Below are 22,545 nucleotides of genomic sequence, written 5' to 3' on the forward strand. Positions count from 1 at the left end.
TTCTCTACTGTATTTAACTTTAGAGATCAATATTAATTAAAAATTTAATGTTTTAAATAATTTTTTAACAATTTGTTTTTCCCTTTCCACATTAAAATTTCTTGTAGAAGGAAAAACATTGAATGTGAAAAGAAACAAAAAATGGCTATGCCACAAAAAAGAAGTAGTGTGCGTTTTTGGTTTGCAGAATCAAAACCGTTAAAAACAGTTTGAGGTAAGTTCCGAACAGAATACAGGAAACAGTTGCCGACACAAAGAAGCGTCGATAAATGGGTAACAAAATTCAAATTAACAGAAAGCATGCCGAACAGCAGAAGAACTGTAAGACCAAATGAACATATAGAAGCCCTTGTTCTGATATCATACCCTGTGATTTTCTCCTTTGGGGATTCATTAAGGATATTGTGTATAAGAATAAGGTAACATCACTTATTGAACTCAGAAAATGGATTAGTGAAGCCTTCCTCTCGATTACGGCAGACATTCTTCGACATACTTAGATTGAATTGGACTACTGTCTTGATACCTTGTGAGCAACCAAGGGACCGCATGTAGAGATTTATTGATGCTTATTAAAATCTTTTGTTCTTTAACATTATAAGTGAGTTGTTATTCCATGTTTTATTTTTGTAATAAAATATAAAACTTGTATACTTATTTTATGGACACCCTATATTTATTTTATAGGACTTTAAATTCTGATCAAAGTTTATTCTTTTCCTGATTTTTAACAGGTCATCTCATTTCACAAAAGACAGTAACAGACCTTAGTAAACCATCCTTTTATTTTCACTTATATATGCATTGAATATCACTATTGTGGTATTCCTCTTCGGTACAAATGAAAGTTCAAATCTACAAATAAACAATTTTACGATTAAAATATTTACAAGTCACATATCTCTATAAGTAAAACAGGCACATAGGGTTTGGCATTATCTTACCTTATGCATCTATTTTACTTATATAGGTATGTGACTTTTAAAGTTGTTTCCCAGAGTTCTGTAAATATTTTAATCATAAAATTGTTTATTTGCAGATTTGAACCTTCATTTGTACTGAAGAGGAATATCACAATAGTGATATTCAATGCATATATAAGTAAAAATAAAAGTATGGTTTATGAAAGTCAGTTATTGTCATTTGTGAAATTATATGACCTGTTAAACATCAGGAAAAAAATAAATTTTAATCAGAATTTAACTGATATTAAAAAAGTCCTATAAAATAATACTAAACCCAAGTCATAGAAGATATCTTCATTCAGGTATAAGTAAAATCTTTATGTTGGATAGATAACTAAGGTGATAAAAGTACTAGCTAGCTACTCTGATAACCCAGATTGAATCCAATTTGGCTCAGTGTAGGAGAAGTAAATAAGACAAACTGTGTCCTTTGCCATCTGGCTTCTCTCATAATGATAATAGTCAAACCTATGAGAATTTATATATACAGTAGTGAACCGAAAATCAAAATCAATTGGGGACTGGGGTTGTTCAGATTAGGGATTTGTTCCGATTACGGTTTATGTACGAAAAAATATATTAACCTGTCCGATGTTCAAATTTTTCTCCGTTGCGTGTCGCTTCGTGTTGAATTTTTGTCAATTTTAAGCCTAACGAAAATTTTTATAATAATAATCGAGGCTATCGTATCGTTAAAAATTATTTTTGCATTTTGTACAAACAAAATAAATATATTGAAGAATATAAAAACATGAAAATTATACTTTAGAAGTAAATTTAGTATCAAAAATGTTCGATTCAGCACGACACAGTCCGACTGAAAATCGTGCCGATTACCAGCGATTCCAATTACCGGGGTGCCGATTTACGAGTCTCTACTGTATATATATATAAAAAGACCCTTTGATACGTACAGAGCACCTGTGAGGAAAAGAGGACTGTTTTTAATTCTCTATCCTACTGCAGAGTGAAAAATGTTAATAAATTTGCTGTTATTTACTATTATATTAAGCTAAAACAATGTGTATTGTAATTCGGGATGATTAAACAAAACTTCAAGAAAAGTTTGTGTGCGCCTAACTAACGAATTAAGCACAGGGAAATTTCTGATTTGTTGGTATCTCTTCGGACAGTATTTTTTAAAGTACAGGCATTTTTTAATCTGGAAACACTGTCTTAGATGTCAGTCTTGTGGTTGGTTACATGCTTTTGTTATTTGACAAACTTTGTTAGTAAGTGTGAGGACCTAGACGAGGTCCGAAATCGCAAAAAAATGCAGAATCCTGTTGTGAAAAAAAATATCGATATTTTATATGAGAGAGAGAGAGAGAAGAGAGAGAGAGAGAGAGAGAAAAAAAACTCTTGATCAACACAACGTAACGAAAAATGTAAACAACGATGTCTCGGGACGACGACACCGCGCGTTAAACAACCTGTTAATGTTTAATCCAAAGGTAGAACTCTGACGCACACACTCATAAAGAGGTATAAGTTTGACACAAGTATTCAAAGAAAAAAATTGAACTTGAAAAACAATTTCAGAAAAAGGGAAAAATTGAAGAGATAGAAAAATATTGCGTGATCGTTAGAATTCCAAAATGACATCAATTGCAAACAATGGATTAAATTATGAGTGCAGGTGTCGTGGTTCTATCAACAATCTTGGAGCATAGTCGACAAAGGGTGTCAAATAGACACCTCAAATCGGACCTTTCCCGCGACCCGACATGGTCTCATTTTGCGCTTGAAAACAAAGTGGTGACCAATCGGGAAACGAAGAAAGGGACGAGGGACCAATCCGCAAGGTGGATAGTACACGAGAAAAACGTATAAAAACTGGGACTTCAAGGTCAAAGAGGAGTTTTTCCGGAAGGATGGACATGCCTTTTGTGGATTAAGACAGTGTGTGTAGTGTCGTCACTTGGAACTTTAAATGTGTCACCACCCGTCACCATCGTCCAACAGCCCTTCTCGCCCGCCCGGGACTGGATAGATCGACCAATCGAACTCGTGCACGTTACTGAAGATCGCCGAGATTTGGAACAAATCCAACCAATGTAAGCATGAATTCGTCCAAATAAACGGTTTTCCGCTTGTAAACACTTGTCATCATTTGCCTCTTTCGCAACCGCCCACATACACGGGTTCCCTTAAGCTCATCCTGATGCGGGATATTTAAGCCCAGTCTACACCAGTCCAAATCTTACACTGGTGTCAGTGACGCGGGATTAATTGTATCCCCCTTTAAAGTCGGCGAATCTTACATAAGCCATCATACTATAAGATTCACTTTATTAGAAAATTGTGTTAAGGTATCATTTCATAAAGTTAATTAATGAATATTAATTAAAAACTCTATTATTTTGAATGCTTGCATTTTATAATCATTGATCTTTCTTACAATGTAATGTTGTGAATTCATGGGACAACAGAAACAACAAAAATGGTTGTTTCTATTCATTCCATGTAACTTCTTTAAATTTTAAACCAATAGTATTGAAAAAGTCTAGTTTTGACATAGCTAAATAGATCTATTTGTATGTGTATATTGGTTTTAATTTATTTCAGTGATGACACTTTTCTTAAACTTAGTGACTTCTGTCTAATGAAGGTGTATGATAAGAAAAAGAACTGCAGCAGATTATATGTTGCCAAAGTCTGTCAAATTAAAGACCATGAATATCTGATACCCTCTACAGAATACTACAGACAATAAAATTTTTGAAGACCCGTGAAGAAGCTTACTTTACAAATGGGGATTTTGTTAGGAAACTCGCTTCCTTGTTATCAGCACTTCGTCACACGTTAAAAACGTAAGTTTTCCCGATGACTTTAGTGACTTGGATATTTTAAAAAATTCTTTATTTTCTCATTCTCTTTTGTTTTTATTTACTTAATCAGTTTTTCAGATTACCTAAGTGATTCAAGTTGCTTTAATATAAGGCCTAAGTAGATACTTTTCCTTTGGCAAAAAGGACTGTTATTTCCTTTCTTCAGTTTTAAAATTAGAAACAAATGCCGCTTCTAAGTTACCATTTCTTTTCACCCCGTAGGTAGAGACAAAAAAAAAAAAAAAAAAAAAATTACCAAGTAAAAAGAACAAAAAGAAGGAATTTGATTACTTCATATATCACCTTATCACCTATCGAAGTTGTTAAGAAAGATAAGACCAGTTTTTAAGAACTTGTGAGGTCTCATCATTAGCATTATTGAAGGTACATAATCATTTAGATAGCGAATTGTTTCTATTCATTATAAATTACAATGTTGGAAAACTTATTCAGTTAGGTTTGTAAATCAGACAAGTAACAAGTACATTGGAAAGACAATAACAATATAAGAGTGCACAATAAAACAACTCACTGCATGACTAAATTCAATGACTAATGGCAGACTGTTGCTTTTAACAAATTTTTTAATCTTATCCTTTGTAATCTCTTCTTCATATTCGTTCTTTCCTTCATCAAACTAAAAAGAAAAAAATCATCAATGATTAACAACAAATGTAGTGTTCTATGCTATATATAATTTCAAATTTTTAATATCTAGTATTTACTTTCTAAAAATTCATGATGAAGTTTGAATTGCTTTTCTTTCTATGAAGACCAAAGTACTAATACTAATTTTAGCCAAAAATTATAAAAATAATGTTTATAAAATTTGCCTTTAAAGTAAATTCTTGTATTCAAAATCGGCAAATTATGTAAAAAATTAGAAATTTAAATACATTCGGATAGATTTTAGCAATCAATTTCGTACTTTTAAATTAACTTTTTGGTTCATATCCAAGATTAAGTTAATACCGTTTATGCTTACTTTTTTAAATAAGATGATGGTATCTTTCTCGACTTTAAACTCTTTATAAACATCTTCGTTGGAAGTGATGCCAAAAGGATGGTCGTCGATCGCGTAGGCGGCCTCTAAATAATCTTTTGCCGGTTTACTTTCGGAGTCCTTAAAGAATCCTATCACTACCACGTCTTTACTGTCTTTAAATTGCACCGCTTCTTCGACGGTATTTAAAGTAATAGCGGGCGGTCCGGTTTTCTTTTTCAACCAGTTGACGATATCGTTTGCGGTGCGTCCACCTGGAACATTTTAATTTTATTTTACAGAAAGTTTTGCTGTATTCTAACTAACAACTAAATTATTTAGTAAACACTTATTGAATAAAATAATCTTACTCTAAGGGTTTTTTTTTTATAAAGTATCAATACTTTTTCCACCCTCCGAGTTAGATATTAAAATTCATTTCCATAAAGTCAAATTCAAGCAATTTTAATTTTATAATAAATATGAATAAAACATAAAAATTTGACGTCAATTTAATTGCTTATCTTTTTCGCATTATCTTATAATATGCTTGAAACAATATTTTAATGTATCACTTTATATTAATATCATAACAGAATTGATCTATGCTAAAGTAATGTAGAACCCAGCCACACATTTAGTAATATTACTTTGAAATAATACACTTCAGTAATATTAATTAAAATAATTTTCTCTATTATTTACATACTTTATTTTTTCACCAATATTAATGGAATTTATAATATTCGGAAAAATCTTTTATTAATTAATATTAACCTTTTCTTTTTTAATTGGAAAATAATATACTGACCCGTATAATCAATGGGTTCTCCCTCGCGGAAGAATTTGATTGTCGGATAACCTTTCACCTTGAACTTTCCTGCTAGTTCGGATTCTTCGGTCGCGTCGACTTTTGCCAGTCGTATTTCGGATTTTTCTTCCGACAGTTGCTTGGCGGCTTTAGCATATTCCGGGGCCAGTGCTTTACAGTGTCCGCACCAAGGAGCATCTAACAAAAGAAATAAAATTATGTACAAACTAATTACAAAAACATTCCGACTTTAATTTTATAAAAGAGAAATATATTTTAGAATCGGGGCCTCCCGTCTCCAAGCTTTCCGTATCTGGTCTCGATTTTCATCTATCTAACTCTGTTCTCAAAATTAATTAAGGAAGGACAGACAGATGTCAGTGGAAATTTATAAATTACAGTTTTTTCAAATTGCAGCCCAATAATTGTTAAGATGATAAAATTTTACAGATCCAGGATAAATATTAAAAATTTTTGTTTTAATTCAAAATTACGAATCTTCCACCTTAAGCTTACTGGTTTCTCTTTTCAAGATTATTTTGCAGATTAGCTTTACATTAGCCCCCCCAGAGGACTTTTCTTCCAAGCCACTGTGGGTTTAGCCATGCCCACAATGGGGAAAATTTGGTGGTAAGGGCTAATACCCGACGTACCCGAGATAGACCATTCTTGAAAAACTTCCGAGGCATCCGAAGCAGACTAGAACCCGGGTCCCCGGAGTCATAAGCCAACATCTTTGTCATCTTTCTCATCTGATGATTACTTCCAAATACAATTACTAAAGTTATACTTAAAGTGGAAGAGGATAAAATTTTTTGAAATTAAATACAAATTTCTAAATTTGTGAAAATAGTATTTTTAGTTATATTAAAACCAGAAAGTCCATTTATGTACAATATTTGAAACAAGAAAATATCGATATACAGTAGACCCTCCATAACACAAGTTCATATAACACAGATTCGTATAACACGGCAAAAAAATTGCGATAGTGTTCATATAACACGCTAAAAGAGACTCGGATGACACGGTAAAACGTCATCGCCGACTCGTGTCGTGACAGGATTGGTCGAATCTGGACCAATAGTGGACATTTCACAAACCGTCGAGTTTAAACGAGCAGCAGACCTACTAAAAACCATTTATTATTTAACGGCCATAAAAATTATATTTATATTAATGATGTCTCCAAAGTTCAGCGAATTTTTCGCAGAAAAATAACTTATCAGGAAACACGTGCCCACCATTTGATGAGCCGCTCCTGCAACGAAAACAAGCTTAAGCAATGGTGTCGTCGAACGGTGCACACTCGGTAAGTAATCCTACAATTTTTTGTTTATAGCATAGTTTATATGGATTAGTCCCAAAAAATTATACATGATTTGGAAATGTCAAGTCAAATTAGTCTAGAATCGATTAATTTTATGGATAAAAACCTTTCAAACAGTCATAGCCCGTAAACTGCACACGTGCCGGGCTGTGATTGGCTCGTGTATTTAAGTGACTCATACAACATGGAATTCGTATAACATGGAATGTATCTACCGTGTTATACGGGGGTCTACTGTATATTATGACGTATATGAAAGTCAGAAGTCAAAATTTACCTTACTGAATATTTTTTAACAAGAATTTTATTAAAAAATGACGGAAACAAAAGTCTACCATAATTGTTTTGAATGTATTCAATCTTCATGTTTAATTTTTTATTATTGTTTCCCCATTTCAGAGAGAAAACGAATTAAACAATTGAGCATAAGCTAACAACAAATCAATCAATAAATATTCTTGAAACCGTGTCTTATTATATGTTGAGCACTAAACACAAGACCATGTTATTTATCAAACACTTGGCTTTATTCCACCTCTATTAGTTGATTACACACTATTAGTTCAACTAATAGAGGTGGAATAAAGCCAAGTGTTTGATAAATAACACGGTCTTGTGTTTAGTGCTCAAATCAATCAATAGTTTATAGTACAGTGCTAGAAAGGATTCCGAAACAAACAAACAATTGGCTTGATATATATACGTATCGTATTATTTTATGGTGGACAATCTGTAAAGTTTACTTTATGACATAAACTGAATATTTAACTCTCTTTAATTAGACCACATGGTGGAGCCAAGATAAAGCCAATCGACAATACAAATGCCAAATTTTGACTTATTCAAATTCAAAATTTTAAACTACATTTTGATAGAAAATAAACAAAAGAAAGTGCATCTGTCAACAAAACAAAAGAATAAAAAAAAGGACTCTAATTGGCTGTAAATGCACAGTGGCTCTAAATTAAAACTTATAAACAACAACTCAATAATATGCTTATTTTATCAGTGCCTTAAATTCACTTCAATGAGAAAATGAATTAGAATAGCAACTTAATTAGAAGAAAGCAACTTAATACGAGCACTTAGAAACATTGTGATTAAACTGAAAGGATTGAAAAACAGAGGTACAAGGGAAATAGATGTGAAAAAGAACTATATTCCTTGATTTTCCTACGATAAATTATTATTAAATTTTTCTAGTACAATTGATATAAAACCTTTTCAATTTCGGAGAAGAAAGTTTGTTCAACTTTAGAGTGAAGCAGTATCCTTTCCAATTTGGTGCTCCGGGCAACTGCCCATATCGTTCACCCCGAGTACAGCATTGATTGAATGGGATGATTTGAATTTGTGTTTCGGCATATGGATAGAGCAAACAGAACGTGTTTATATTTTCTTAAAAAGAAATACCAATACTTGCAGCGCTTGCTCCATCTGGCATTGAAGACTACTTAATTCTCTTTTAAATAAATACTTGAGATCAATGGATTAATGTGTGACAAAGTAAAATACTTTGTCACATTTCATCAACCACAAATCTAATGCCAACTTTCGCATTCTAATACTTGTTTCGAAGAAATAATGTTCTTTTCGATCAGCAACTATATCTGTGAGGATCAAGTGAGATTAACATAATTTGATCTAGTTAATTGTCAAGTCTAAACTGTCTATATCTGAATTTATAGCATTAATATACTGGGCATTCAAAAAATAATGCACCATAGGAGTGCCCGACAAAGTAAGAATGCAGCCAAGCAAGCACAATATGCAGTGTTATGCAGAATTATGCAAAAATTTAACACAAAATGTAGGAATAGCAACCTTTGTACCACAAACGTACAATACCGATCAAGAAATAACCAGGCTGTTTTAAATAGGAAATAAACTTAATGTTGAAAAATCTTTAGAAATCCAAAATAAAAATACATTTTAAAAGAAATTTGAAGGCTAAATACACGAAGACTTCAATGTCTTCTCACATCCTTTACAACAGGAACACAATTAGCATGGACAGAGTTAATCCTTCTTTTGAAGCTCTTCCCTGCTTACAAATACATAAATTTTTAAAAATATATTACATCCTGAATATTTAAAGATTTTTTAAGAAATATTTTTACAAAAACCAGTGCCAGAGGAACTTTTAATAAATTTATATATTCATAAACAGGGAAATCTCAAAAGAAAGGTCAACTCTGCTCATGTTAATAATGTTCCTGTGGTTGTAAAGAATGTGAGAAGAGATCAAATAACATTTGGAGAAAAACTAGAAACAAATATATCAAATCATACTACACCTTAAACACTTTTCCAGCACTAGTTTAATCAAAGCAAGCAATTATTTTATTGTGGCATTGTCACAATGCTGGGCTGCAATTTTTAATCATATTTTTTAATTTATTTAATTTAAAATATACGCTCTTCACCTTCGAATTAGCAGTGTCTTGCCCCTGTACATCATACTTTTCCTTTAGCAATTGTTAGCTAAAAACATGGAGGACAACATTAATGCATTGCGGCTTAATAAAGATTCGCAGTTTTCCGAGGTTTTACCTCAGAAAGGCTAACTTTTGCATATAAAAGATTAACAAAGCATGTAGAATGCCAGAACAGCTTTTAGACATAATCCAACTATATTTAGGCTTCTAGCTAATGGTAAAGATTCAATAGGCAGAAACTTAGGGGTACATTATCCCAACGTGGGATGATAGATTTGGTCGAAAGTTAACACACATAGGCACCACTAAAAGATCGTTAACCAAAAGGATCAGGGAACACAAGTACGACGTTTGTACAAATAGTCTATCAACAGCTTGCCCAGTTTGCAAGCAAACCAGAGGTATCAGAGTGTTGGAACCAGGCTAAATTATTAAAAAAAAAAAAAAAAAAAAAAAAAAAACGGTTTGACATCAACAAGTTACGCTCAATAGAAGCTTTTGAAATATTCCAAGCATCTAGAAAGAGTGAATGCATTAATTTCAAGGAGAAAGAAACATTATCCAAAGCACGACAGTCTCTAGTCGATAACCCAATGAGACGATGAGATGAGAGAACGACATAGGCTCGACTTTAGAAATTTTTGTTAACAAACATAAATAAACAAAATAAAATAATTACATGAGTTCTAATGATAGAACTATAATCACTATTTTTAAAACGGATATTGCTACTACAGGTGATATAATAAAGAAATTTTTCCTGAATTAACTCTCATTACTGTGCCAAACCTTAAACACCAGTATAATGCCCTATTAATAAATAACGTCCACGTAGACGACAATAAATAATAATAAATTTAAGGACAGTAAGGCTTTTCTAATTAATTACATATTTATTTATTTTAATGTTTTTAAAAATACATAAATTATTTGTTTGTAGAACTTTTAAAATAGTGATTATAGTTCTATCATTAGAACTCAGTTCTTTTCTTTAATTTATACTTTAATACAAGTTTAACCTAAGGCAGACTTCTGAATGGAGTCATAAATGTTTGTTTTGATTAAATTAGTGCTGAAAAAGTGCATGAAGAGTAATGTGATTGGTTTAAGAGATCAAATTTTTATTTGTATTTAGTCTTCATATGTTTTTTAAAAACTTACATGTTAATTTCATGCTTCTTTGCTGAAATGAAGGAAAAATGTTTTGTAAATTTCAAGAAAAATAAAAATATCAACGAGAACATTTTACCTATTTCATAAAGTGTTCAAAATGGATACCCTGTGCTACCTAATAGTATGCAAGGTGACTCATAGGATCTTCCTCAATCCTCTTAACATGGTCAACTGTCATCTGTGTGGAAGAATCAGTTATGCATTGTCGTAATTATGCGACATTTTTCAACTGCTGTTTGATAGACCCTGTCCTTTATGTAGCTCCAAATCCAAAAAGTCCAATGGCATCAAATCAGGTGAGCCAGGGGGCTATGGTTATGGATGTCCTTGACCAATCCCCATTCCTGGAAAAGTAGCATTGTAACCACTCTCTAACTGGGAGACCACAATTGGTAGGGCTCCACAGCTTTGGTAGAATATAGCGTAATCAAGCACCACATCTGTAAACAGTAGTCCAACAAGCTCTACTAAGAATTCCAAATACAATTGGAAATTAAAAGATGCTGCCAATAAAAAATGGTCCAAGAACTCTGCAGTCAACTAATCATTCGGCTAACACTCCAAGCATAAAACTTGATCCAATCCCTGCCTCCAAAGACACATGGCAAACAGAAGTACTTGGGTTTACTGCAGATGTGGTTATGATGTCATAGCTGCATCAGCTGTTGTACAACTCCCAGATCTCAGAGCATCATTCAAGTCATTTGCAAGCCAAAATTTAGATACCATTCTTAGAATTGTAGTATGTTGGGGCTAGGACTGATTGAAAGGCAATGCATGGAATCAGGCTGTGACATCTCTTGTGCTGAATTCCTAAAGATAAAATTGTAACATCTCGCTCGTCTCTGTCTTCTCACTGTATCTCATTCTGTCACACATTGTTTCAACTCTGTATTAGTAATCATTGAACATTTACATTGGAAATTACATCAGCAGCTTTTGAAAGCACATTGCAGCCATATAATCTCCAAGCCTATCACAGATGGAAGGTACAGTACCCAAGACCAGCAGTCAGGTTAATGTTGTAAGGTACACCCTAGAAGCACTTGATGGCATTCTTGCTTCATTAGGTGCTCCTATGGTGTGTTATTTTCTGAACACCCAGAATATCTAAATAGTTCATGTAATAATAAAGAATGATTTTGTTAATAAAATATGTAAAGATGTACCAATTAATTGTCTGCTAATCATTAAGTGTACTAATTGACACCTCCATTGACTGTTATTTGATAATTAGTAAAAATACATAGAAAGACTAAAATATCTCCACTCTCACCACATCCAATCACCGGGAATGGCATCAGTATTGAACTATCAAGTATATAAATCATGTTCTACATTAATAAAGATAACTAAACCTTATCTTGAACAAAAGTCAAGAAATTTAGAAATAGCTTAATGAGATAATTTTGTTTATAATAATTACCATAGTACATTATTCAAATAAAAGTATCCAGTGTTTGCTTTGACCTCCCAATTGGACACTGGACATGTTCATAGATCTGGATGGTTGGGAATTGTAGCTATTACAGATAGGTTAGTTATACCGGTCATCCAAGAATAGGATTGCATTAAGGGAACAGAGGAAGAGAAAATGCATAGTGCCCATGCATTTTTAAGAATCCCCTCCAGTTGATAAACTTAGTTGTTATGTTCCAACTGCATTGATTTTAAGTCAATTACATAGGCAATCATGCAGTTTTCCTTCTTAGCATCAAGCAGGTCTACTAGAATGCAATGTGCACAGGATGCTAAACAAAAGAGAGACTGATTTCCTTTGTTATCTGAATATGAAAACACATTATATTTATTTAACAAAAGACAACAGCCATACACAAAATGTTTAAGCAGTGAAAGGAGGAGGAAAAAAGGAGGATGAGGAGATAGAAAGAAGAGAAAGGAAGGATCCCTCTGAGTGGTGTATGTAAGGTTAATACTCTCTCTACGATTAATGTCGGCATGCAGTTTTTAGGCTGTAAGACTGTGGGTCTTAAAAAAAACCTGAGTTGTAGCACCAATAAGTAGCGCAGCTACATACAAACTAGACAGAATAAAGTTTAATGCTTAAAACTAAAGTAATGGCTTCAAATTAATACTGAAATAATACAGAAACTAAGCTAGCAAGCCCTATAAGAAGCAAAATAACTTAACTGAAACAACTAGGAGAAACAGCAAATATAACTAACTTAAAATTAACTTATAGCTATCTTAATCTAACTTAAAACTAGTTATACTAACTTAAAGTTAACTTATTACTAAACAAGAATACTGACAAAGACAACAACTCAGACAGACTAGGGCTTGCAATGACAAAAGAGTTAACGTGCTAGACACCCAAGACACTCGGCAAAGAGCATCAAAGGAATCCGGCCAAACGTCCAGTCCCTACAGTAACCACCGGGCGGTGGACCGCAGGTCTGAATCTGAGATCCAGCTCCAATAGCATATATTAAAGTTGTTGTGGACAAAAGAGTTATGAGCACACTATAGTCAACTTCCTTTAAACTGCTACCATTGGTTCTCAGACCATTTCAGAAAGGTAAGTGTGACTGTTTATTGAAAACAGCATGCAAACAGAAATATCAGAATAACAACAACAACTATCATATTTCCTTCATTTATATTATACTTATTGTTTTTTTTACTTATAAAGTGCTTTGAACTACATTATTTACATGAGTCATTGAGATAAATGTAATCAACGAATCAACAGACATCAAATAATCCTTACTAGATGCACTTATCTCCAGAAAATGCCAAATTTTCTCTAAACAAACCAGAGCTTTTTTCGCAGTTACTGAAGTATTTTCTATGTCATAGTCATTGTGATGATCGTCATTTTTTTCTTGCAGTTCACTATTTCTTCTGTGGTTAATTCCACATAATTATCCTCATTAAGGTCAATTTCAAGTCAATTCTTCAGCAGCAAGTTTGATTATGGAAGTCATGTTTTAAAGATAGCTTAAATTACTGCCTAAAATTTGAATAATGTTATTATCATCCTCGTCAATTTGTGCTTTCTCTCCGAATAGGCCAGTGTGCAGTCAGCATTATTTTTTGTCGTCGATGTCGCTTCATCTCGCAATTTTTTAATTAGCTATAGTACTGATTTCGGGAATCTTTCAATAAGAATTTCATCATTTGGTAATTTTTCTTATTTGGTGTCATCTGTAGTTAGATTTAAAACTTTTCATTATGCTAGCATCAAATGGCTGAAAAATTTTCACACTAATAGTTGGAAGAAGTGATTTCCACACTGTTCAAATTGACTGTCTTATGATAAGGTGCGTTATCAATTAATAGCATGTCACTACAGTTTTCTCTCTTTTTATCCCTAATAAAATCTTCAGCAAATTCTTGGAAAAGTAGAGATGTCATCCATCCCTTTTTATTGTGCCTTTGGTGATAATAAATAGAAAGATCAAAGTTTTTTAAAACAGTGGGGCTTCACAGATCTTCTAATAAAATTTGCAGTTTTCTTGTCACTACCACTACCATCTGAATTACGTATACTTGGAAGTATTATTTTTGTCTCCGAGACATTTTTTACAGGCCAAAAATTATAATACAGTGGGTGATCGGTTAACGAACGTAATCCATTCCAAGACTTTGTTCGCTATCCGAATCGTTCGTTAACCGATTATCGATTTACCATAGGTTTTTATGGGAATTTGATTAATTCCTTCTGGAAACCCCAAAAAATAAAAAAATATACTTTCTTACTACATTTATTTATATGTAATAATAAAAATACATATATACACAGTCTTGCATTTTTATTAGTCATGTTTTTTCTGTTTGTGGGGGTTAAAGAATGTGTCTAATGTCGATTGCTTTTCTCTCTTCTTCAAGATTTTTCAGAAGTAATTAATAGCATTGTAATTGTAGAGATCCCCAAGCCTATTAACCTCAACCTGGTTTGGATGCCATTCTAAGACTGTCGTTCTGACATCCTCCCACTTCTTCAAAAAATGTTTAATAGCAGATATCGACATTAATTCTCTTTTTCTGAAGAAAACATATCTCATCGAGTTTCTTGGTGTTCTTCATTCGAGAGTTCTTGGCATTCTTCTATCGTCAGATCAGTTTCAGGTTCCATTATGAGCTCTTCAATGTTCTTTATTTCTCAGATGTGATTTTTGTTACTCCTTAAGCTGCTTGAGTCTTCTTGATTATACTGTATCTTTCTTAGATAAGATTCAACTCAGCCTACTGTAGATCTGTTCAAGCCATATTGCCCAGCAACATCAGACATTTTCTGCTCGCTCTCTACCTTTGCTGTTATACTCTCGCCTTTCAAAAATAAAAACTGATGCAAAACTTAACGAGTGCCAGCCCGACGGTCTCACGAATACTATAATAGAATTGTTTCTGTTAGAAAAATAAAAGGCTGGAATTACAAGGGAGAGTTTCAAAGATCGGAGGAATTCTATCTGATCGGTATATACCGGGTCAAGTACCAACGTCGACATCTCTCACACTCCGAAAAGTTCCGAATTGTTGCCCGAAGACAAAGGAAGACCAATCGGTATTCATTATTTTACATCGCTTCTTGTGTTTGTTCTGCGAGGTGTTCGTTGTCCGAACATAAAAATCTTTCGTGAAAGTGTTCGTTATCCGATTAACCAAACTGTTTGTTAACCGATCACCCACTGTACATGTAAGGCTAAAATGGCAATGGGTTCAATATGGCCTATTCTTTCAACAGCTAAAATTAATTCTGCTTTTATCTATGTAAAACTATTTCATTCAATAATTTTGTCTGTATTTCTTTATGCTGCTCCTGTATGGGCAATTACTTTTTATGGTAAATGAAAATTGTCCTTGCTTTATATCTTCGAAAATTTTTTTATGTTATACCACAAAATTCCAATTTAAATGTTACATTTGGAATTTGGTGTGTCTAGAATATCAGTAATAATAATTAACTAAGTTTCACAAAACCTTTCACACTTATTTTTCTAGCAGTTTTAATCCATAAGATAGGAGAACAAACATTTTCAGCCGTTTTGTGAAACTTAGTTTAAGAAGTTCTATTCTTTCATTGGTAAAATAAGATGGCTTCATCCATGTTATACACATCTTTTATATCACGCAGCTCTATTTTGTCAACAGACTAGTTCTTCCCCATCTACAAAATCCAAATTTAGAGCAAGAAAAGATCTAAAGAGTTTTGGCTGTCAGAATGGTGTCCAGCTCTTTGTTATACGGGCCACATAAAGATCTTAACTGTCGATAATGGTCACAGGTCACACCTAACTGTCAGTCGGGTAGGAAAAAATATTACTGATGACAAAACCTCTTGTTTCTGGAATTTTAAAGATGCTGGGAACTACACTTCAAATATATATTAATTTAATTAACTTTTGTGACAATAAAAAAAATTATAGTTTATCCAAAATATTTTGTATAGAAAATGACTACTATATTTTAAATCATGAGTGGATGATGAAAAGAATGGGGTAAAGGTTATACTATTGATTTACTACAGAACAATTTTTCCCCCTACAATTTTTGGTAGAAAACTTGAGATGACACCGGAAGGATAGTTTAAAGGGACTGCAATTCCCTATTCTTTTTACAGTGGTGCAAGTATGCTGTGCACCTGGCTATGATATTGAATAAACCGACTGCAATTGTTTCTTACTAACTAATGGCAACTATAGAAAAGAACAAAACAATCAAAGTCTTTCCTTTCTTTGAATACAAATCAAATCTCCGACTATTAAAATACATAGGAGTAATCCAACTTGGATTGAGAACAATTTATGTAATTCATTTTTCAATATTTTCATACAATTTTAAACCACACATAAATAAACTAAAACTTCTATTTTTGTTAAATTTTATAAGATATTTTTTAAAATATCTGACAACGATTAGCGAAAGATTAATCGTACAATTAAATGATTATACAACCTTGCTCGATCATTCGTCATTAATCGGCTAAGTTGACAATCGCCCCATCCTTAAAAATAAGTAACGGTAAATACTTCGGTATAAACCTTTAATGCGTAAGAATGCCGACAATTATACTCGATTCTGTATCCTGCCATTTGAATTTGTGTCTTAGTAAGAACTTCCTTAACATATATAAATTCTATATTTATTATAATAAATATAGAAAATAATAATAAATAGTGCACATGCGAAACAAAAACAACTGTAGATAGCTTCATTTACGGTAAGTGCACCGTCTACTAGAGGAAGATGCGATTTTTATATCTGTTTAGCACCGTCACTCTGAGACACGTCGAAATGAACTTTAGATATTTGGATTATATAGAATTTAAATTCTTTTTTGCTATTAGAAAACATCATTTAAAACTAAAACAATTAAATAAAAATAAAAGAATTATCCACTATTATAAATAGACCATTAATGTTGCATTTCCGACTGTTTAGAGCGGGAACAGCTGCCACTTTTGCTTTCACACCTGAATACCAACTGCATAGTAATGTTTAATTAGGTAAAAACTGTCTTCCTTGACAAAACACTAAAACATTCTAGACACAGCTGTTAAAATAAACTAATTACGAGCTTGCTTCAAATATTTATATTAAATAATTTTATTAGAATTGTAGCTTTTATTGTCTAAATATTAGACTAGCATAAAGAAATCAAAATTATTATTTTTATTTTCAAACTTCATTGTAACAATACGAGACATTTTAATATTTATAGCAGACGTATTTAAATAAAAAGCCATTTAATTTGTAAATAAGATAATTCAATACGTCGCATTCAAGTATCCTAAAAACATCAAAAATTTTCGTTTATTTTACGGTTAAATCTAAAATAAAAAAATTACAAAATTTCATTTCTTAAATTACACTATCATCAAGAAATTTTATGGAGTATCTAAGTATAAAATAGTATAATTGAACTCGGCGATTCGGTCGGTACGACAAAATCCAAGCTAAAACATTTTAAAAGTCGTATTTTTGGTGCTTAATCGTACGAAATTTCGATACCGGATATAAATATAGGATTATAAAAATAAGCGGTCTTATTTAATGACTAATATGTAAAGTTTACTGGAAAAACCGTAAGGTCGAGTCGGGTAAACGTGCCCGCAGAGTAACTTCGTCTTTCCGTCACGTCTCAGAACCATTACGGAAATTTTGCAAGTGCGGAAACTAAATCAGACAGGAACGGACGCCGACGGCATTCGAGCCGTTTTGCCGTAGCCACCTCTGCAGTCACCACGGCGGTTTGAAAAGTACGGACGAGTTCCTTTCTCTCCTTCCAAAGGGGTACGAGCACTTTTCGTATTTAAAATTTGGCATTCTTAATTTTAAGACAAGACGTTTAGACGAACGTTGCAGAACGACGTGTGCAAATACTCAGAGTCGTATTTTTGCATTTCGTACGGTCCGGTCGGACGTAACCGGCCCACTCGTAACTACATCGTTAGTATTTTAGTCTGTTCCTTCGGTAACGAACGACAAATGCTATTTTTGCACATAATTTACAAAACGTCGTAATTTTAAATATTTTAAGTCGTATGCCGTACTAATATATTGCAAACATGCCCATCTAGAGTTTCCGTATCGGAATTTTTACGTAATATGCATCGTTGACAAAAGCTAGAAGTCGAACGACGTCTCTCTTGTGATATTTATAGATTAACGTTTATAATAGTCCCGCAGACAGAGGTTCTGCGAGTCCATCCGAGGCAAACCCATACGCGAATAGGGGATTTTTCTTGAACCGTAATTTGTAAAAAAAGTTAAAAGGATAATGCATATTACAAAACGATTCGTTTAACTTCGAAGCGAGAGAAATCGCTCAAACAAACTACAGACGATCCGTCTCGCACCGAATTCGCACACCGCGCACAGCTACGGTAACGTACCAAAGGGACGTAACGTCGGACCGCCGTCCGAACCGGGCACGCCCTGCTGCCGTCCCGGAGAGACACGGGATCCGAAGTCCGCCGAACGACCGGCGGTCCGCACGGTGTCGACGACACCTACAGACACGCCCGGGAACCCGAAGCATCCTCGGACACGTCCGGAAAGGCGGCACCGGCAACCGCAAGCATAATTTACGGCCAGACTAATTTTTCGACGGCGGTCGTCTTCGACGAAACACCAAAGAATAAATGTAATACATCGACGACAGACAAACAATACCATAAACGTAACGATTATTAGTCTTTTAGTTCGGCGACGGATGGGAAACATCGCACACGTTCAAAAAGAAGAAAATCTACGATTGTTATTTTTTTATCCAGAAAGGCAAATTAAAGTAATTCGCGAGTAAAAATTCTAAACTCCGAGCTTTTAAACGTACGTAATCGTATTCCTCGCAATTTCCTTAACACACAATATATTGTCTCTCCGTCCCTTATGCCGTAACCGGCATGTCCGAGTGACACACGGTACGTATTTATTTACGGTAATCGTTTACAGTTTTCCCACAGACTCTGATTTACTTTCCATTTTACGTTTACACACGCGTAATTTAAACCGTCAAGATACGATCTTTGGAATTAACAATGGTAGATTAACAATACAAACGCGTTTTTCGATATTAATCAATTACAAACTTAATAATGGTAAATACACAGGTAGGAACAAATACAAAACTTAAGAATTTAATAAGAATTTTAGAGGTAAATAGTAAAACGAGCGCAGCATACGGAGGCAGAGACGACATTCGGTAATTTAAGGATGGAAATAAAGAAGATGATAGATTTGAAGAGGGAGAGGAAAGAGAAAGGAGGATAAATACTTACAGAATTCGACCAAGACGTGTTTGTTGTTTTCTATTTCTCGATCGAAGTTGTCTTTCTTCAATACCAGGACGTCGTCTTCTCCCACTTGGCACGCCACTACCGTTACGTATAAGGCTACGGGTATTAATTTATTAAATAAACTCATAGTGTTGTAAATACGGCCGGAACACGACGAAGGGTTTCGAACGCGGCGATGTGTTGCGCGGGGCTGGCGCATGCGTTTATACGGCATTTCGGGAATCGTGTTGACGTCCGAATGGTTCAAAAGTGCCCACGTGACGCGGGCAAGGTGGTCGTTCCGGGGGGAGAAAACAGTCGGGGTGGAGGAAATTTGACATTTTTCGAGCACGTCGGTTAATTTCCGGAAATGCGTTGCGGAGTTTTTCCGCCGTAACCAGTAACGCGGGCGTTTGGCCACGTGGGTATTTATAAGACGGAGAGGCGGAGAAAAGAAAATCGGTAGAGGAAGAGCCGGAAATATTTAAAAATGTCAGCTACCCCGTATTTCTCGGACCGAGGCGCGGGCATTACTTCCAAAATCATCGTCGCACGGGTAAATTAAAGCATTTTCTGTCCGCCGGATAGGCAAACGAACGGACCTAATAATACTAATTAGGTAAATTCTTTATAAGTTTATTACGAAAACCAAGTCCCCGCATTTTAATAACCCGCCATACGTTTGGACGTCCCCCTGCAATAAAAAAATACGAACGGTACCGGCCAGAAAATGGAGGTGTGGCCGAACTCCTTCGTCCTTTTTTTCTTTCGAAAATGGTCGGGAGGGGAACCGCCGGCCGCCAATTAATTAAAGGTCGACTTCCGGCCCGGAAGCGTTATCGGTATAAATAAATTTGCCGATTTTTTAATTGGAATGCCAAGAAAAGGAAACTTCAAAGAGAACTTAAACTTGGCCTTATTGCCTTTGCCGGAAAGAAAATGGAAATTTCCTACGATTTATTTATGGCGGAGAAGAAACGATTTGGCGCTTAAAACGTGGTTTACGCGAAGGAAGCGGCTTTGAATTTTTAATATCCGGCGTATAAATTTACGATATATTTAACGCGGCCTTATCCAATCTACAAAATCTAACAGAACTTCGGAGTCGTTATCTTTACGCTCGACCCTATCTTTGCACGTGTGCTTTTTTTCTGGGAAATCCGCCGCCCGGTCGACAAAACTCGCGCCGGACCCGAGGAAAGTGACAAAAACCAATCGAGTTAAATAAATGTGTCGACGCGGCCTTTCCGTGTGAACTACAAGGACGACGGACGAACGCCGGGTCCCGCCTTCCGCGCGCGCTAAAAGCGCCGTCTAAACCCCCTCCCGGAGCCACCGGGCCCATCCTAATTTCGGCTCTTACCGGCAGATGGCGTTTAAAAACCCCCTACTTACCACGGCGGCCCGACCCACTTAGTGCCGCAGACGGAAAACGTCTTTGCTCCCGTATACCTACGAAATTAATAGGACGAATGATATACCGTGGCCGTGGCGAAAGTATCGCCTACAGAATCTTATACGTAAAATGATCGGCCATGTATATTGACAGAAGCGCCGAGTAATTACATGCCGGAAACTCGCAGATAAAATGATAAAAAATGTATTTAAAGTGATAAAATAAATATGTTTATTTTTACCTTTTTCATTTTAAATATTCGCGTAATCACGTATTATAATTTCGCGGGCAATTTTACAATTTCTTTTGTTTTGTAAACGGTAATGTGAAGACGTGACCCGAATAATATAATGGAGCTGTCAAAACAAGCCATGTCCGTCGTATCTTTTATTTTCTTTGAAACCACCGACGTCTGTATTGCCCTCGCCGTTATTTACATTCCCGAACGGGTCGATGGAATTTTCAAACCCGAGTCTAAATAAATAGGTCTGGACACCCTTTGCGGCAGCGGCCATTTTGGGACTTGTTAGAGTATTCCCTACATCGGGTTTCCGTGCCAATCGCTATACTTAAGTACTCAAAAATGCGAAAGAGTGGGTTAAAACCTGCCCTACTCGAAAAGTCTCAAAATGGCGGCTCCACAAGTAAGGTAACGTTCGTGTACAGACCTATTTATATAGATCTTGCCACGAACTAGGTCTATAAAGATAAGGTCAAGACACGATGATGCATCGCGGCAGTAGCCATGTTGGGGCTCTTTTTGTGTGTACGGTGTTTCTAGAGCGAAGCTGATTGTTTCTTTCGATCTCAATTAGTTGGATTTCTTGTTGTTGTATTAAATAGGTTTCAAAATAAAAAGCTATGTCAATGGTTCGTATGGTAAAGTACGAGGATAAATTTATTTAGTTTTGAAATGCAAAATTGGAGAAGAAATTTGAAGATATTTGTTAAAATAAGAATATATTTAATTTTCTATATTCACATGCACTTTTACATTATGAGGACCCGAACGAGGTCCGAAATCGCATAAATTGCAGAATTTTTGTGTAAAAAAGATTAACAATAGATAAAAGAGAGAGAGAAAAAAAACTTAATCTAAATAACGTGACACAAAATGTAAACAACGAGTCCCGGGACGACACCAACACGTGTTAAACGACCTGTTAATGTCAAACCCAAAGGTAGAATTCTGACACAAGCGCTGATAAACAGGTAGAAATCTGACTCAAGTACTCATAAATAGTCAATTTGGGAAAACAATTTCGGAAAAAGGGAAAGATTTGAAGGATAGAAAAACATCGCGTATGACCGTTAGAATTCCAAAATGACAGCGTTTACCAACAACGGGTTAAATTATGAGCGCAAGTGTTGTAATTCTATCAACAATCTCCGAGCATAGTCGACAAAGGGTGTCAAATAGACACTTCGAATCGAGCCTTTCTCGTGACCCGAGTCGGTCTCGGTTTTCCCCAGGAAAGAAGAGGGAGACCAATCGGGAAACGAGAAATGGGACGAGGGACCAATCCGAAACGCGGATAGTGGAAAGAAAACTATAAAAATCGGAGTTTCGAGGTCGAAAGGACAGTCTCTTCTGGATTAAGCCAAAGTTGTGCTCTGTCTATTTGTGTTGTACTACCGCCGATCACCTAGGACGCCGCAGCTTCATCTCATCCATCATCCGCATCGTCCAGCGATCCTATCTCGTCCACCCCGGGGCTAAGATCAAGTTTGAAGTATTCTCCACGCGAAAGGACTATAAAGAAGCGGAACTACCAATTGCCGATGTAAGCATAAATGTTGCAAAATAAACGGTTTTCCATTTTGCCATCAATTGCATCCTCCGCCACACCCACATGCAAACTGCAAACTTCTCTTAGG

At 34.9% G+C, this 22,545-nt stretch overlaps 1 protein-coding gene across 1 annotated transcript in view; it reads right to left on the reverse strand.

Moving 5' to 3' along the window:
- Positions 1–19,518, reverse strand: part of LOC136984121 (protein disulfide-isomerase-like) — a 32,075-nt gene extending 12,557 nt beyond the window's left edge. Inside the window, exons 1-4 of the mRNA XM_067281050.1 lie at positions 19,275–19,518; positions 5,590–5,787; positions 4,782–5,053; positions 4,329–4,433 (exon numbers count right to left, since the gene is read on the reverse strand). Coding sequence (XP_067137151.1) covers positions 4,329–4,433; positions 4,782–5,053; positions 5,590–5,787; positions 19,275–19,506 — 807 coding nt within the window. The 5' untranslated portion in view covers positions 19,507–19,518. The remainder of the gene's footprint in view (positions 1–4,328; positions 4,434–4,781; positions 5,054–5,589; positions 5,788–19,274) is intronic.
- Between the last annotated feature and the right edge of the window lie 3,027 nt (positions 19,519–22,545).

This window comes from Centruroides vittatus, unplaced genomic scaffold (genome assembly GCF_030686945.1).
Source record: "Centruroides vittatus isolate TY-2023 unplaced genomic scaffold, ASM3068694v2 contig_904, whole genome shotgun sequence".
In the NCBI taxonomy this organism is placed as follows: domain Eukaryota; kingdom Metazoa; phylum Arthropoda; class Arachnida; order Scorpiones; family Buthidae; genus Centruroides; species Centruroides vittatus.